Source organism: Salminus brasiliensis, chromosome 9 (assembly GCF_030463535.1).
Source record: "Salminus brasiliensis chromosome 9, fSalBra1.hap2, whole genome shotgun sequence".
In the NCBI taxonomy this organism is placed as follows: domain Eukaryota; kingdom Metazoa; phylum Chordata; class Actinopteri; order Characiformes; family Bryconidae; genus Salminus; species Salminus brasiliensis.
The window spans coordinates 1,231,514-1,250,069 of record NC_132886.1 but is presented as its reverse complement, the minus strand read 5'-3'; the positions used below and the strand labels follow the sequence as shown (position 1 = coordinate 1,250,069).

At 46.6% G+C, this 18,556-nt stretch overlaps 1 protein-coding gene across 2 annotated transcripts; it reads left to right on the top strand.

The window, feature by feature from the left end:
• The first annotated feature begins 71 nt into the window (after positions 1–71).
• snap47 (synaptosome associated protein 47) lies at positions 72–15,157 on the top strand. Of its 2 annotated transcripts, none has more exons than XM_072687077.1 (6): positions 72–318; positions 5,752–6,300; positions 7,314–7,816; positions 10,004–10,122; positions 14,496–14,681; positions 14,883–15,157. In XM_072687077.1, the coding sequence occupies exons 2-5, from the start codon at positions 5,810–5,812 to the stop codon at positions 14,640–14,642; spliced, it is 1,260 nt and encodes a 419-aa protein (XP_072543178.1). In that variant the 5' UTR covers positions 72–318; positions 5,752–5,809; the 3' UTR covers positions 14,643–14,681; positions 14,883–15,157. The 2 variants fall into 2 exon arrangements, with proteins under 2 accessions (XP_072543178.1, XP_072543177.1); XM_072687076.1 differs by having other exon boundaries at positions 5,749–6,300.
• The last annotated feature ends 3,399 nt before the right edge of the window (positions 15,158–18,556 follow it).

Below are 18,556 nucleotides of genomic sequence, written 5' to 3'. Positions count from 1 at the left end.
TCACAGTTCGTAATTTTAACAGCACATAAAAACATAAACCCGCCTGTGGATTTTGTCTCACGTAGATAAGCGGAACGTTTGGACGCCGAGCGCCTCCTGTCTCAGCCCACATCGGACTGTAAACATGGCAGCACCCGCAGCGGTGGCGACCTCCTTTAGAAGCGCAGCTGCGATTTGATTTCTTTACCATAACAAACATTAAAAAACCACCTTTTCCTCCGATTTTAATATTATTCACATGTTCTGAAACACCACTTGGAGGCCCGGGTGTAGAGGAGGCCAGATGGCAGCGTGTTTGGCTGGGGATTTGTGAAGCAGGTAAAGTGAGCTTCAGCTCTTCACATTGATCTGATATTAATGTGCTGTTTATGGGTGGAGCTCTGGTGGAGTCGGGTGGAGTAGGGTGAGACTCCTTTAATGCTTAATCAAATAGTGTCAGATTGAAAGTGCTGCAGCTTTTCAGGTGGGATGGAGAGTCTGTGGTGGTCCAGCCTTCCCCAGCAGACCCTGGACTGAACCTCACCACATTCCACCAGATTTCACCAGATTCCACCAGATTCCACCACATTCCACCAGATTTCACCACATTCCACCAGATTTCACCAGATTCCACCAGATTCCACCAGATTCCACCAGATTTCACCACATTTCACCACATTTCACCACATTTCACCAGATTTCACCACATTTCACCACATTCCACCACATTTCACCACATCCCACCACATTTCACCACATCCCACCACATTTCACCAGATTCCACCACATTTCACCAGATTCCACCAGATTCCACCACATTTCACCACATTTCACCACATTTCACCAGATTCCACCACATTTCACCACATTCCACCAGATTTCACCACATTTCACCACATTCCACCACATTTCACCACATCCCACCACATTTCACCACATTTCACCACATCCCACCACATTTCACCAGATTCCACCACATTTCACCACATTTCACCAGATTCCACCAGATTCCACCACATTTCACCACATTTCACCAGATTTCACCACATTCCACCAGATTCCACCAGATTCCACCAGATTCCACCACATTCCACCAGATTCCACCACATCCCACCACATTTCACCACATTTCACCACATCCCACCACATTTCACCACATTTCACCACATCCCACCACATTTCACCAGATTCCACCACATTTCACCACATTTCACCAGATTTCACCACATTCCACCAGATTCCACCAGATTCCACCACATTCCACCACATTCCACCAGATTCCACCACATCCCACCACATTTCACCACATTTCACCACATCCCACCACATTTCACCACATTTCACCACATTTCACCACATCCCACCACATTTCACCACATTCCACCACATTCCACCAGATTTCACCACATTTCACCACATTTCACCAGATTCCACCACATTTCACCACATTTCACCAGATTCCACCACATTTCACCACATTCCACCAGATTTTACCAGATTTCACCACATTCCACCAGATTCCACCACATTTCACCAGATTCCACCACATTTCACCACATTCCACCACATTCCACCAGATTCCACCACATCCCACCACATTCCACCAGATTCCACCACATTCCACCAGATTCCACCACATCTCACCACATTCCACCACATCTCACCACATTTCACCAGATTTCACCAGATTTCACCACATTCCACCACATTCCACCACATTTCACCACATTTCACCAGATCCCACCACATCCCACCACATCCCACCACATTCCACCAGATTTCACCACATTCCACCACATTCCACCACATCCCACCACATTTCACCACATTTCACCACATCCCACCACATTTCACCACATTTCACCACATTCCACCAGATTTCACCAGATTTCACCAGATTCCACCACATTTCACCAGATTTCACCAGATTCCACCAGATTCCACCACATCCCACCACATTTCACCAGATTTCACCAGATTCCACCACATTCCACCACATCCCACCACATCCCACCACATCCCACCAGATTCCACCACATTTCACCACATCCCACCAGATTTCACCACATTCCACCAGATTTCACCACATTTCACCACATTCCACCACATTTCACCACATTTCACCACATTCCACCAGATTTCACCACATTCCACCACATTCCACCACATTCCACCAGATTCCACCACATTCCACCACATTTCACCACATTCCACCAGATTTCACCACATCCCACCACATCCCACCACATCCCACCACATCCCACCACATTTCACCACATCCCACCACATTTCACCACATTTCACCACATTCCACCAGATTTCACCAGATTCCACCACATTTCACCAGATTCCACCACATCCCACCACATTTCACCAGATTTCACCAGATTCCACCAGATTCCACCAGATTCCACCACATTCCACCACATCCCACCAGATTCCACCACATTCCACCAGATTCCACCACATTCCACCACATTCCACCACATTCCACCACATTTCACCACATTCCACCAGATTCCACCACATTTCACCACATTCCACCAGATTCCACCACATTCCACCACATTTCACCACATTTCACCAGATTCCACCACATTTCACCACATTCCACCAGATTTCACCACATTCCACCACATTCCACCACATTCCACCAGATTCCACCACATTTCACCACATTTCACCACATTTCACCACATTCCACCACATTTCACCACATTCCACCAGATTTCACCACATTTCACCACATTCCACCAGATTCCACCACATTCCACCACATTTCACCACATTTCACCACATTCCACCAGATTTCACCACATTCCACCACATTTCACCACATTCCACCACATTTCACCAGATTCCACCACATTTCACCACATTTCACCAGATTTCACCAGATTCCACCACATTTCACCAGATTCCACCACATCCCACCACATTTCACCACATTCCACCACATTTCACCAGATTCCACCACATCCCACCACATTTCACCACATTTCACCACATTCCACCAGATTTCACCAGATTCCACCACATTCCACCACATTCCACCACATTTCACCAGATTCCACCACATCCCACCACATTTCACCACATTTCACCAGATTCCACCAGATTCCACCACATTCCACCACATTTCACCACATTCCACCAGATTTCACCACATTCCACCACATCCCACCACATCCCACCACATCCCACCACATTTCACCACATTCCACCACATTTCACCACATTTCACCACATTCCACCAGATTTCACCACATTCCACCACATCCCACCACATCCCACCACATTTCACCACATTCCACCACATTTCACCACATTCCACCACATTCCACCAGATTTCACCACATTTCACCACATTTCACCAGATTCCACCAGATTCCACCACATTTCACCACATTCCACCAGATTTCACCACATCCCACCACATCCCACCACATCCCACCACATTCCACCACATCCCACCACATTTCACCAGATTTCACCACATTTCACCAGATTTCACCACATTTCACCACATTTCACCAGATTCTATTTCAAAATGAAAATCAGAGCTCTAATGTTTGGCTGGAAATCAAAGCCATGTGTGCGTCAGAAACCTTGGAACATTGGATTGACATCAAGCTCCTACGTCAGACAGACAGACAGAGAGACAGACAGAGAGACAGACAGAGAGACAGACAGAGAGACAGACAGAGAGTCAGACAAACAGACAGTCAGTCAGACAGTCAGTCAGACAGTCAGTCAGACAGACAGAGGGACAGACAGACAGTTAGGCAGACAGACAGTTAGGCAGACAGACAGGCAGACAGTCAGACAAACAGACAGTCAGGCAGACAGTCAGGCAGGCAGACAGACAGTTAGGCAGACAGACAGTCAGTCAGACAAACAGACAGACAGAGAGAGACAGACAGACAGTCAGTCAGACAAACAGTCAGACAGACAGAGAGACAGACAGTCAGACAGAGAGACAGACAGACAGACAATCAGACAGACAGGCAGACAGAGACAGGCAGTCAGGCAGACAGAGAGACAGTCAGACAGACAGAGGGACAGACAGACAGTTAGGCAGACAGACAGTCAGACAGACAGACAGTCAGACAGACAGACAGACAGTCAGACAGACAGGCAGACAGAGAGACAGACAGGCAGTCAGGCAGATAGAGAGACAGACAGACAGACAGACAGTCAGTCAGACAGACAGACAGACAGTCAGTCAGACAGACAGACAACAACATCTCTCCACGTCTAACTACATTAGAACTTTGTGTTGTGTGGATGGTAACATGATGAGGTTTAGCAGACGTTGATATTTGATGTTGGGATGTGACGTCTGGAAGACTTTGGTCACTAAAAACTTTAAACCAACGAAATCGTGGAATAGCTGTCGTCACTATTCTACGTCAGACTGACAGTAGCATTAGACTTTGTTCTGACATAGAAATTCAGCGTCATGTGACCAGTTAACAGCGTGGGTCATGACGAAGGCTGTGGTCTGAACTCCAGGTCAGTCCCGAACACTGAGCCTCTCTACCCATTTCCTCTGAGACTGCAGGAGAGGGTCACGTCAACATCTCTCCGTTCAGTTTTACGTGTAGAGACTGAGAATCAGTATTTTTAATACGTTTATTCACACTATTATTTCCTGCAAATGTGGCCAAAAAGCCCAATGGGCTGAAAAATAAGAATCTTTATTATTATTATTATTATGATATTATTATTATCAGCATTATTATAATTATTATTACTACTAACAGTAGTATTATTACTTCTGTTACTAATTATAATGAATATAACACTTTTCATACACAATGTGCACCCCTAAATGCTGCATGTAAAATAAAATATGACATAAAAATGTAAAAATAACAGATCAAATAATACAGTAATAATAATTGAATAATTGAATAATTAATTAAAAGTATAACATTTACATCAATGACAGAATTAATTATAACAAATTAATAATAAATAAAAAAAAAACTGGAAAAAACAGCTTTTAGGCATAAAAGTTGATGACAGAATGAATTTAGAGAAACATTTTAAACTATTTACTAAAAAAGCTTAAAGATTTGCACCTTAAAACAGTGTTATTTAGAGATCAGTGTTATTTAGAGATCAGTCCGGAGAGACTACTACCAACATCTCTAAGGCTCTGTGAATCTCCTAATGGTCAAAACTTAACGGACAGTGGTGAATCTTCTCTGAAGTGTCTGGCTGCACAGCAACAGTTCCTCCAGTAAGTCACAGAAGAACCCAGACCGATGGCTAAGACGCTGCAGGCCTTGCTCGCCTCAGTTCAGGTCAGCGTTCATGATTCCATCATTAGGCAGAGACTGGGCCTCACGGCCGAGCTGCCGCTGCTAACCTAGAGAACATAGAAACTCCATTTACCAACAACACTGGGTAGAACCCAAGCCTTTTGGAGTACTGATCTGTAGACTAATGAGTGGGAGGTGGAATTTTTTGGAAGCTAAGGCAATGTTCCACATTTAGAACATCGTAGCACCTGTTAAACATGGTGGTGGTACGGCTTCAGGTCCTGGGCGGCTTGCTGTACTTCATAGAACCATGAATTCTGCCCAAGGCCACACGACCCAAGTAGTCACGTGTTCCCTCGTGTTCTCCTGGTCTTATATTACATGAGGTTCTGAAACCATGCAGAAAAAATGACATAGATCAGGAGGGGTAAATACTTTTTCACAGCAGCTAATGTGGAGATAATTGACATAACTGCGGTTGTTCCTGTCTTTGGTCCAGCAGGTGAGATTCCAGACAGACTGTGGGGCTGCCAGGTTCGAGCTCCGCCCACTCCGTCAGGATGAGCCGGGACACGCCCATCCACAGCTGGTCCGGGTCCTACTACGTGAACGGTGAGAAGCGCTGGGTGAGCGGTAAGCTCTCTCTGACCCGCACGACCGTCCGCTTCACCTCGGAGCAGAGCCGCGATGCCCTGGCCAGCTTCCCCCTGTCCCGCATCGTGGAGATTAAGATGGAGTCGTCCAGTTTCATCTTCAGCGCTCTGACAGTGCTGGAGCAGGGCAACGTCAAGCACTGGTTCGGCTCCCTGCGGCCGTGCCGAGCCGCCGTCTACCACGTCCTGGAGCACTTCTGGAGGGAAAGGCTGCTGTCGCCCAGCGAGGCCCAGGCCCAGGCTCCGCTCAGCAAGGGTCAGGAGCTCATCAGCCTGGTGTCCGGAGCCCAGCGCAGACTGGCCGACACGGGCAAAGTGCTCAACCACCAGGGGGAGCAGTTTGACAACATGATGCAGGGCCTGGACAAGATTGAGTCCGACCTGGGCGTGGCTGATAAGTATGCAAATTATTCAGTATCTAGTATAAACTACTTAGTATCCACTGTGAGTTATTCAGTATCCACTGTGACCCATTCAGTATCCACTGTGAGTTATTCAGTATCCACTGTGAATTATTCTGTATCACCTATGAATCATTCAGGATCCACTGTGACCCATTCAGTATCCACTGTGAATTATTCAGTATCCACTGTGAGTTATTCAGTATCCACTGTGAATTATTCTGTATCACCTATGAATCATTCAGTATCCATTCAGTATCCACTGTGAATCATTCAGTATCCACTGTGAATTATTCTGTATCACCTATGAATCATTCAGTATCCATTCAGTATCCACTGTGAATCATTCAGTATCCACTGTGAATTATTCTGTATCACCTATGAATCATTCAGGATCCACTGTGACCCATTCAGTATCCACTGTGAGTTATTCAGTATCCACTGTGAATTATTCTGTATCACCTATGAATCATTCAGTATCCATTCCGTATCCACTGTGAATCATTCAGTATCCACTGTGACCCATTCAGTATCCATTCAGTATCCACTGTGACCCATTCAGTATCCACTGTGACCCATTCAGTATCCACTGTGAATCATTCAGTATCCACTGTGACCCATTCAGTATCCACTGTGAATTATTCTGTATCACCTATGAATCATTCAGTATCCATTCAGTATCCACTGTGAATCATTCAGTATCCACTGTGAATCATTCAGTATCCATTCAGTATCCACTGTGAATCATTCAGTATCCACTGTGAATCATTCAGTATCCACTGTGACCCATTCAGTATCCACTGTGACCCATTCAGTATCCACTGTGACCCATTCAGTATCCACTGTGAATCATTCAGTATCCACTGTGACCCATTCAGGATCCACTGTGACCCATTCAGGATCCACTGTGAATCATTCAGTATCTACTGTGAATCATTTATTAGCGACTATGCTATGTTGTGATAACTGCACGGTGTTGTCTGCTCTGAGCTGGTGTGTGTTGTGTTCAGGCTGCTGTCGGAGCTGGAGTCTCCTCCCTGGTGGCCCTTTGGTAAAGTGCCCTGGAGGAGTCAGCAGGAGGCGAAGGCGGAGGCTGCCGCTAAAGCTCTGCCCCCTAGAGGCTCTGGGAAGGCCCAGAAGGTGATCAGCAGCATCCCGGCTGTGGTGTGGCGCGGGGAGGCCTCGGGCGAGCTGAAGCCGGGCTCTCTCACCCTGCTACCCTCCTCCATGGAGCTGAGGGACGTGAGCGGGCAGCTGATCCACCGCTTCGAGAGGGAGGAAGTGGACGATGTCCGCGTCCATAACCCGTATGAAATCAGCGTCCGGCAGCGATTCATCGGGAAGCCTGATGTGTGCTTCCGTCTGATCTCTGCCAAGATGGCCGAGGCCCTGTCCGTGCTGGAGGTGCAGTACAAGAAGAAGGTGGAGCTCACCAATGACTACACTGCCTTTCAGGGCACACCCAGCACCACGCCGGGCAGCGCAGACAGCGGAGCGTTACCCTGGGGTGCAGGTATGAGCGTCCACACTTCTGTAACTGTGTAATCACTAATGTTCCATTTTGTCCATATAACTACTGAAAAATAGACCTTAGAGGAGAAGTTCAGTGAAAACTCACAGTATCATGAATGAACCCTTCCCAGTACAAACCAATCCCCTCCAGTGCAACCTACACCCTTCCCAGTACAACCCAATCCCTCCAGTGCAACCTACACCCTTCCCAGTACAACCCAATCCCCTCCAGTGCAACCTACACCCTTCCCAGTACAAACCAATCCCCTCCAGTGCAACCTACACCCTTCCCAGTACAAACCAATCCCCTCCAGTGCAACCTACACCCTTCCCAGTACAACCCAATCCCCTCCAGTGCAACCTACACCCCTCCCAGTACAACCCAATCCCTCCAGTGCAACCTACACCCCTCCCAGTACAACCCAATCCCTCCAGTGCAACCTACACCCCTCCCAGTACAACGAATCCCCTCCAGTGCAACCAACGCCTTTCCCAGTACAAACCAATCCCTCCAGTGCAACCTACACCCTTCCCAGTACAACCCAATCCCTCCAGTGCAACCTACACCCTTCCCAGTACAACCCAATCCCTCCAGTGCAACCTACACCCCTCCCAGTACAAACCAATCCCTCCAGTGCAACCCAAACCCCTCCCAGTACAAACCAATCCCCTCCAGTGCAACCCAAACCCCTCCCAGTACAACCAATCCCCTCCAGTGCAACCTACACCCCTCCCAGTACAACCAATCCCCTCCAGTGCAACCTACACCCCTCCCAGTACAACCCAATCCCCTCCAGTGCAACCTACACCCCTCCCAGTACAAACCAATCCCCTCCAGTGCAACCAACACCCTTCCCAGTACAAACCAATCCCCTCCAGTGCAACCTACACCCCTCCCAGTACAAACCAAACCCCTCCAGTGCAACCTACACCCTTCCCAGTACAAACCAATCCCCTCCAGTGCAACCAACGCCTTTCCCAGTACAAACCAAACCCCTCCAGTGCAACCTACACCCCTCCCAGTACAAACCAATCCCCTCCAGTGCAACCAAAACCCCTCCCAGTACAAACCAATCCCCTCCAGTGCAACCAAAACCCCTGCACTGCAACCTACACCCTTCCCAGTACAAACCAAACCCCTCCAGTGCAACCTACACCCTTCCCAGTATAACCCAAACCTTCCAGTGCAACCTACACCCTTCCCAGTATAACCCAAACCTTCCAGTGCAACCAACACCTTTCCCAGTACACCCCAAACTCCTCCAGTACAACCAACACCCTTCCCAGTACAACCCAAACTGCTCCAGTACAACCAACACCCTTCCCAGTACACCCCAAACTCCTCCAGTACAACCAACACCCTTCCCAGTACAACCCAAACTCCTCCAGTACAACCAACACCCTTCCCAGTACAACCCAGACTGCTCCAGTGCAACCAACACCTTTCCCAGTACAACCCAAACTCCTCCAGTACAACCAACACCCTTCCCAGTACAACCCAAACTCCTCCAGTACAACCAACACCCTTCCCAGTATAACCTAAACCTTCCAGTGCAACCTACACCCTTCCCAGTGCAACCTACACCCTTCCCAGTACAAACCAATCCCCTCCAGTGCAACCAAAACCCCTCCAGTGCAACCAAAACCCTTCCCAGTACAAACCAATCCCCCCCAGTACAACCAACACCCTTCCCGGTACAACCAAAACCCACAGTAGAGACAGTTACTCCAACAAAAGCAGGATCAGCTCTTTTTAACACCCTTGATTTCAGAACAGTGAACGAGCAGGTGTCCCAATACTTTTGTCCACATAGTGTATGAAGGATGACCTACGCTAACATATAGTGGAAGTTTGTGGAAGGGATCTGTAAAGTCAGCCTGAAGTTCCCTCCGGTGCCACATGATGGCAGTGTTGCTCTGTCTGGCGTATGTATGTTCCTGCCTTCCTACACCACCCAGACAGTCACAGAACCTGCTAGTAAAGAGCCCTCCAGTGATCGGTCCAGACTTCCTCTGATCTCCAGTGCTAGGAGGCGTTTGGTGGCAGCTGTCCAACTGTTCTCCTTGTCTCATATGACACTGATTATGAAGATCTAGAACCGTATACTGACAGAACCAGAGGGGAGCGTGAGGGGCAGGTACTTTTTCACAGCTCTGTATGTCTGTACTTGTGTGTCGCCCCCTGCAGGTGCTCATGGCCTGGAGACAGATGTGCCCGTGGAGGTTCCTGCAGGAGATCTGACGCAGGTTCAGCTGCACGTCCTGCAGCCCACCGTGACGGAGGCCGAGGCCCAGGAGCTCAAACAGGTCAGTGAGCTGGTGGTCCGACACCATGTCCTTCAGCGGGGACTTCAGGACGTCTGCCCTGGAAGCATTAGGACTATAAGAATCCAGGTGAATCATGGTCCACAGGTGGAGGACTGAGAGTCAGGAGTCTTACTGGTGTAGAGGAGCTTACCCAGTCGTCTGCCGTGGTGAAGGTGGTGGGGTCACCTGCTACATCCATACATCACAGCGGAGACACTTTGGTCCACTCTGGTGGCGTAGATTAGGATTATAGATTTAGGTTTATAGATTAGGTTTATACATTTAGTTTATAGATTAAGTTTATAAATTAGGATTATAGATTGGGTTTATAGATTAGGATTATAGATTAGGATTTATAGATTAGGATTACATATTTGGTTTATAGATTGGATTATAGATTGGGTTTATAGATTAGGTTTATAGATTGGATTTTTAGATTAGGATTATAAATTAGGATTACATATTTGGTTTATAGATTAGAATTATAGGTTAGGATTATAGATCAGGTTTATGGATTAGGTTTATGGATTAGGATTATAAATTAGGTTTATAGATTGGGTTTATAGATTGGGTTTATAGATTAGGATTATAGATTAGGTTTATAGATTACGTTTATAGATTGGGTTTAAAGATTATGATTATAGATTAGGATTATAGATTGGGTTTATAGATTGGGTTTATATATTTACTTTATAGATTAGGATTATATATTTAGTTTATAGATTAGGATTATAGATTTAGTTTATAAATTAGGATTATAGATTTAGTTTATAGATTGGGTTTATGGATTAGGTTCATAGATTAGAATTATAGATTAGGTTTATAGATTAGAATTATAGATTGGGGTGTGAGGTGTCCACTGTGGTTGAGGAGCACTGCCGCTCTGGGGAAAAGCGTGTTGTGCTGGTTTTGATGGTTCTGATGGTTCTGAGGCTTCTACCAGTGGGCAGTGTCTGGATGAGAGGGGTCAGCTGCTTCCTCACCCTGCTGCTGTAGATCTCCTGAAGCGATGGCAGATCGTATCCAGTGATCCTCTCTGCCGTCCTGATGATGCGCTGGAGTTCGGCTTGCTCTTGGGACGTGGAGGAACCAAACCGGATGGTTCTGGATGATGTGAGGATGGACCCGATGATTGCTGTGTAGAACTGGATCATCAGGGTCTGCGGCAGGTGGAATTTCTCCAGCTGTCTCAAGAAAAGCATTATAACATTAAACAGGGTGTACAGTGCAGTACTGACTGCAGCAGCTAGTGGGAGCAGTACACCGCTTCTCTAATCCAGCCCTTCAGAGGTGAGCAGAGGCCGGGTTGTCTGGGAGTTGATCAGTAATGAATCACGCTGACGTGTTTGTGCTGTTCTATAAACCTCTCTCTCTCTCTCTCTCTCTCTCTCTCTCTCTCTCGCTCTCCCTCTCTCTCTCTCGCTCTCTCGCTCTCCAGCAGAGTCCTCCAGGCCTTCCACTCATTCCTCTCTGTAGAATTTATTATCAACAACCGATTAGCTAAAGTAAATCCTTATTGTTCCTTATCAGCGCCTCACCTAACGCTGTACAAACCTGGGAAGTTCAAAGAGTCTCTCCCAGCACTGATTAATGATCTCGGCCTAAAACAACCCGGCCGGCGGAGGAAGTGGAGAAGTGGGCACAGCGGCCGGCGGAGGAAGTGGAGAAGTGGGCACAGCGTTGGAGGCTTTTGTGTTTCCTCATATCAGCAGTGGAAGCCGCACGGCTTTGGCACATCGGCCAGAAGTCATTTCTGCTCACGTGCCGCCGCACAGCACACAGCTGCAGGCCGGACCTGCGCTCTACACTTGACTGTATAATATATATATATAATATATATGTCAAATACAGTATACGGACAAAAGTATTGAGACACCTCCACATTCCACCTGCAGGAGCTCTTTCTATGACCTCCTATTCTAAACCCATAGTCATTATTAATATGGAGCCGGTCCCCCTTTGCTCTACGCTCTACCAGCAGCAGCAGCAGGTCTGGAGCTCTGCTGCAGTTACTGAGTCAGTTGGAGGCTTTTCTGCACTCTGCTCTGAGCTCAGCACTCGGCCCTGACCCCGCTCTGTAACTTTACGTGGTCTGACAGACACTCGGTGGCTGAGCTGCTCTCTGTGAGCTGTTCCTCCTAAACTCTTCCACTGTTCAATAATAACACCACTCACAGCTGATGAAGGAAGATCTAGGAGGGAGGAAATTTCACCAGCTGACTTGTTGTTGTTGGTGCAGCGGTGTCTCCTATTACATACAGAACCACGCTGGAGTTCAGTGAGCTCTTCAGAACCTCCCGTTCTTTCACTGATGTGTGGAGGAAAGACAGACTGCAGGACTAGAGGCTGGACTTTATACAGCTGTGGTGGCAATGAGACTGAATCAGACACCTGAATACAGTGATTAAGAGGAGGTTTGTCCCAATACTTTTGTCCACATAGTGTACAGTGTGTGGATGGCACTGATTTATAAAGACCTTTAGAGTGTCTGCAGTAAGGAGAACACTGTTAAACACTAGAAGAAGAGTCAGGCAGGCCTCTCCTCTCCAGCTCATGGCCTCAACCTCTCAGGACTCAGGCTCCTCTGCCTCGGCCTGGTTCACTACAGTACATTAGATGATGTCCTTTTCCCATCGTTTTCCCTCTTCCACTGCATTAATGGCTCAAAGCAGACATAATGACAGTTGGTTTATGTGTGTTGGTCAACCTGTTATTACCATGAAGACCACTGGTGGGCGGTGGAGGGAGTGTGTGTCTGTGTGTGAAGTGTTTTGATTGGCGCCGTGCTGCCCATTCAGGCCATGCCACTAACCATAACGCACTGACCAGCTCAGTGAAGGAGCTTATTTAAAGTCTCCAGTGCCAGAGTACATCACTGTCTGTTCTCCATAGTCTGTCTATGGCTGGTCTCTGCTTTAGGAAGTGCACAGGAAGCGTAGGGGGCGCTCTATAATGCTCTATAATGTTCATATGATCCACACACTCATTCTGACAGACTGTAATACACTACAGGAAGCGTAGGGGGCGCTCTATAATGCTCTATAATGCTCATATGATCCACACGCTCATTCTGACAGACTGTAATACACTACAGGAAGCGTAGGGGGCGCTCTATAATGCTCTATAATGTTCATATGATCCACACGCTCATTCTGACAGACTGTAATACACTACAGGAAGTGTAGGGGGCGCTCTATAATGCTCTATAATGCTCATATGATCCACACGCTCATTCTGACAGACTGTAATACACTACAGGAAGCATAGGGGGCGCTCTATAATGCTCTATAATGCTCATATGATCCACACGCTCATTCTGACAGACTGTAATACACTACAGGAAGCATAGGGGGCGCTCTATAATGCTCTATAATGATCATATGATCCACACGCTCATTCTGACAGACTGTAATACACTACAGGAAGCGTAGGGGGCGCTCTATAATGCTCTATAATGTTCATATGATCCACACGCTCATTCTGACAGACTGTAATACACTACAGGAAGCGTAGGGGGCGCTCTATAATGCTCTATAATGCTCATATGATCCACACGCTCATTCTGACAGACTGTAATACACTACAGGAAGCATAGGGGGCGCTCTATAATGCTCTATAATGCTCATATGATCCACACGCTCATTCTGACAGACTGTAATACACTACAGGAAGCGTAGGGGGCACTCTATAATGCTCTATAATGTTCATATGATCCACACACTCATTCTGACAGACTGTAATACACTACAGGAAGCGTAAGGGGCGCTCTATAATGCTCTATAATGCTCATATGATCCACACGCTCATTCTGACAGACTGTAATACACTACAGGAAGCATAGGGGGCGCTCTATAATGCTCTATAATACTCATATGATCCACACGCTCATTCTGACAGACTGTAATACACTACAGGAAGCGTAGGGGGCACTCTATAATGCTCTATAATGTTCATATGATCCACATGCTCATTCTGACAGACTGTAATACACTACAGGAAGCGTAGGGGGCGCTCTATAATGCTCTATAATGTTCATATGATCCACACGCTCATTCTGACAGACTGTAATACACTACAGGAAGCGTAGGGGGCGCTCTATAATGCTCTATAATGTTCATATGATCCACACGCTCATTCTGACAGACTGTAATACACTACAGGAAGCGTAGGGGGCGCTCTATAATGCTCTATAATGTTCATATGATCACACGCTCATTCTGACAGACTGTAATACACTACAGGAAGCGTAGGGGGCGCTCTATAATGCTCTATAATGTTCATATGATCCACACGCTCATTCTGACAGACTGTAATACACTACAGGAAGCGTAGGGGGCGCTCTATAATGCTCTATATTTTTTTGATGTGTGCAGATGCTGCTGCAGTTGAAGTCTCTGGCGCTGGAGGCTGAGACGGAGTTGGAGAGGCAGGATGAAGCTCTGGATGTTTTGGCTTCCTCCAGTGAGCGCGCCACCATGAGCATCGACAAACACACCCGTAGGATGAGGAAACTGCTGTAACGCCCACCCCCCTCCCCCCGTCCTGCGCACATACCAACGGTAAGCCCTCCTGTAAAGTGCTCACTGCCTCGTTTCCATAGCAACACTACACACTGCTGTAAAACTTGTAACACAGCAACAGTAGGTCTTGCTGTAATACTCACACTATCCTGCTGCCATAGCAACAGAACAGTAAGCCATGCTGTAACACACTGTGTGTGTGTGTGTGTGTGTGTGTGTGTGTGTGTGTTGTGTCTGCAGGTTCATGTAGGGTCTCCATCTCTTCCTCTCCAGTCTGGACCCTCTGTTCCTGCTCGACAAACTGCATGGCTCAATGTCCGCCCCACCCAGAGCGCCCCCTGCTGAGCGGGATGTCTAATAACATATAAAGGGAAATACGTATGTGTTCTGTGTGTGTGTGTGTGTGTGTGTGTGTGTGTGTGTGACGTTGGTAAGTGTAAAGCTGCACAGCTGTATTTATTGTTCTGATGATGTTTGTATGAAGTCGAGTGTAGAATAAACTCACATCGACGTCTGCTTCTTAGTGGATCTCTTTTTTCCCTTCTATTGAACAGGACAGATAGTGGACAGATAGTGGACAGATAGTGGACAGATAGTGGAGAGATAGTGGACAGATAGTGGACAGATAGTGGAGAGAGAGGAGATGTCAGCTCTTCCAGTTCTGCTGTCTGTCCGCTGGTTCCGCTCACTCTGCGGAATGTCCGGATCATCCCGTCTGTCTCTCTCTCTCTCTCTCTCTCTCTCTCTCTCTGTCTCTCTCTCTCTCTCTCTCTCTCTCTCTCTCTCTCTGTCTCTGTCTCTGTCTCCCTGTCTCACTCTCTCTCTGTCTCTCTCTCTCTCTCTCTCTCTGTCTCTGTCTCTGTCTCCCTGTCTCACTCTCTCTCTGTCTCTCTCTCTCTCTCTCTCTCTGTCTCACTCTCTCTCTGTCTCTCTCTCTCTCTCTCTCTCTCTCTCTGTCTCTCTCTCTGTCTCTCTCTCTGTCTCTCTCTGTCTCTCTCTCTCTCTGTCTCTCTCTCTCTCCCTCTCTCTCTCTCTCTCTCTCTCTCTGTCTCTCTCTGTCTCCCTGTCTCACTCTCTCTCTCTCTCTCTCTCTCTGTCTCTCTCTCTCTCTCTCTGTCTGTCTCTCTCTCTCTCTCTCTCTCTCTCTCTCTCTCTCTCTCTGTCTCTCTCTGTCTCTGTCTCCCTGTCTCTCTCTGTCTCTCTCTCTCTCTCTCTCTCTCTGTCTCTCTCTCTGTCTCTCTCTCTCTCTGTCTCTCTCTCTGTCTCTCTCTCTCTCTGTCTCCCTGTCTGTCTCTCTCTCTCTCTCTCTCTCTCTCTCTCTCTCTGTCTCTCTCTCCCTGTCTCTCTCTCTCTCTGTCTCTCTCTCTCTCTGTCTCCCTGTCTGTCTCTCTCTCTCTCTCTCTCTCTCTCTCTCTCTCTGTCTCTCTCTCTCTCTCTCTCTCTCTCTCTCTCTCTCTGTTATTTCTGTGTACAGGAGGACTATTCACTGGTCAGCTGCGTTAGGAACCGCTGGCCTTCGGGATTTTCCTCGTAAAGTGTGGCGGCGGGAATGTGAGGGGAAGTGGTGGAGGTTTCTCAGACCGCGGAGTCCGAGCTCCGGATCCGGCCGTGGGCTTGTGGTGGATGACGCAGAAACGCTCCTGGATTTTTACTGGATCTGACTCAGACAGACGCCCGCCCTTTTTCCCACGACAGCACCCGGTGCCATCCAGACACAGACACACACACACACACACACACACACACACACACACACACACACACTAACACCAATAAACGTGTGTGTGTGGATGGCAAACCGATTAGATGCTGTCGTGGGAAAAACAGCAGGATGGCCCTGACTGAGGGGAGCTGGACATAATTGGAGAGTACTCATTGGTCTGTACAGTGCAGGGGGCGGGGTTAAACAGCTGTTGTGTTTCCTCCAGGTCTGAGGGTAGTACCCATGCTAAAGCTAGTTAGCATATTTGAGTTAAAAAGGTTTTCATGTTGTCAAACTAAAATAGAGCAAACAGGAGAGATGCAGTCCACACTACCAGTGTCACTCATCACACTTACAGCTGTGGCCAGTAGTATTTAAAACAATAACAACAACAACAATAACGACAACAACAACAATAACAATAACGACAACAACAATAATAATAACAACAACAATAATAATAACAACAATAATAATAATAACAATAATAATAACAACAATAATAATAACAACAACAATAATAATAACAATAATAACAACAACAACAATAATAATAACAGCAACAATAACAACAACAATAACAACAACAATAATAACAATAATAATAGTGTAGTACTTAGTTGTAGAAATCATGCTAATCTGATCAGAATCAACAACTAAAACAATACAATTCCACTAAAACAGGAAGTCCACTGCAGTGCAGACCTCCCACCTCAGACCACAGCACCTGCCCCTACACCTGCCCCTACACCTGCCCCTACACCTGCCCCTACACCTACCCCTACTAGCCACCAACTACTGACATAATTCAGCACTAGGGTTCAGTTCAACATTCAGCATTATGGTTCAGTTGTGGTTCAGTTATGGTTCAGTTGTGGTTCAGTTATGGTTCAGTTATGGTTCAGTTGTGGTTCAGTTATGGTTCAGTTATGGTTCAGTATGGTTCAGTTATGGTTCAATATGGTTCAGTTATGGTTCAGTTGTGATTCAGTTATGGTTCAGTTGTGGTTCAATATGGTTCAGTTATGGTTCAGTTGTGGTTCAGTTATGGTTCAGTTGTGGTTCAGTTATGGTTCAGTTGTGGTTCAGTTGTGGTTCAGTTATGGTTCAGTTGTGGTTCAGTATGGTTCAGTTATGGTTCAGTTATGGTTCAGTTGTGGTTCAGTATGGTTCAGTATGGTTCAGTTGTGGTTCAGTATGGTTCAGTTGTGGTTCAATATGGTTCAGTTGTGGTTCAATATGGTTCAGTTGTGGTTCAGTTATGGTTCAGTTGTGGTTCAATATGGTTCAGTTATGGTTCAGTTATGGTTCAGTTATGGTTCAGTTGTGGTTCAGTTGTGGTTCAGTTATGGTTCAGTTGTGGTTCAGTTGTGGTTCAGTTATGGTTCAGTTGTGGTTCAGTTGTGGTTCAGTATGGTTCAGTTGAGGTTCAGTTGTGTAGTTGTGCTGTTGTGTAGTTGTGCTGTTGTGTAGTTGAGCAGTTGTGTAGTTGTGTTGTGTAATTGAGCAGTTGTGTAGTTGTGTTGTTGTGTAATTGAGCAGTTGTGTTGTGTAATTGAGCAGTTGTGTTGTTGTGTAATTGAGCAGTTGTGTTGTTGTGTAATTGAGCAGTTGTGTAGTTGTGTTGTGTAATTGAGCAGTTGTGTAGTTGTGTTGTGTAATTGAGCAGTTGTGTAGTTGTGTTGTTGTGTAATTGAGCAGTTGTGTAGTTGTGTTGTGTAATTGAGCAGTTGTGTAGTTGTGTAATTGAGCAGTTGTGTAGTTGTGCTGTTGTGTAGTTGTGCTGTTGTGTAATTGAGCAGTTGTGTAGTTGTGTAATTGAGCAGTTGTGTAGTTGAGCAGTTGTGTAGTTGTGCTGTTGTGTAATTGAGCAGTTGTGTAGTTGAGCAGTTGTGTAGTTGTGTAATTGAGCAGTTGTGTAGTTGTGCTGTTGTGTAGTTGAGCAGTTGTGTAGTTGTGCTGTTGTGTAATTGAGCAGTTGTGTAGTTGAGCAGTTGTGTAGTTGTGCTGTTGTGTAATTGAGCAGTTGTGTAGTTGAGCAGTTGTGTAGTTGTGCTGTTGTGTAATTGAGCAGTTGTGTAGTTGTGCTGTTGTGTAGTTATGCTGTTGTGTAGTTGTGCTGTTGTGTAATTGAGCAGTTGTGTAGTTGTGCTGTTGTGTAGTTGTGCTGTTGTGTAGTTATGCTGTTGTGTAGTTGTGCTGTTGTGTAGTT

Excerpts from the sequence above, each read along its gene's own strand:
- snap47 (XM_072687077.1), top strand. The coding sequence starts at position 5,810 with ATGAGCCGGGACACGCCCATCCACAGCTGGTCCGGGTCCTACTACGTG. Across the intron at positions 7,817-10,003 it reads AGCGTTACCCTGGGGTGCAG|GTGCTCATGGCCTGGAGACA; the intron begins GTATGAGCGTCC and ends CGCCCCCTGCAG. Across the intron at positions 10,123-14,495 it reads AGGCCCAGGAGCTCAAACAG|ATGCTGCTGCAGTTGAAGTC; the intron begins GTCAGTGAGCTG and ends TGATGTGTGCAG.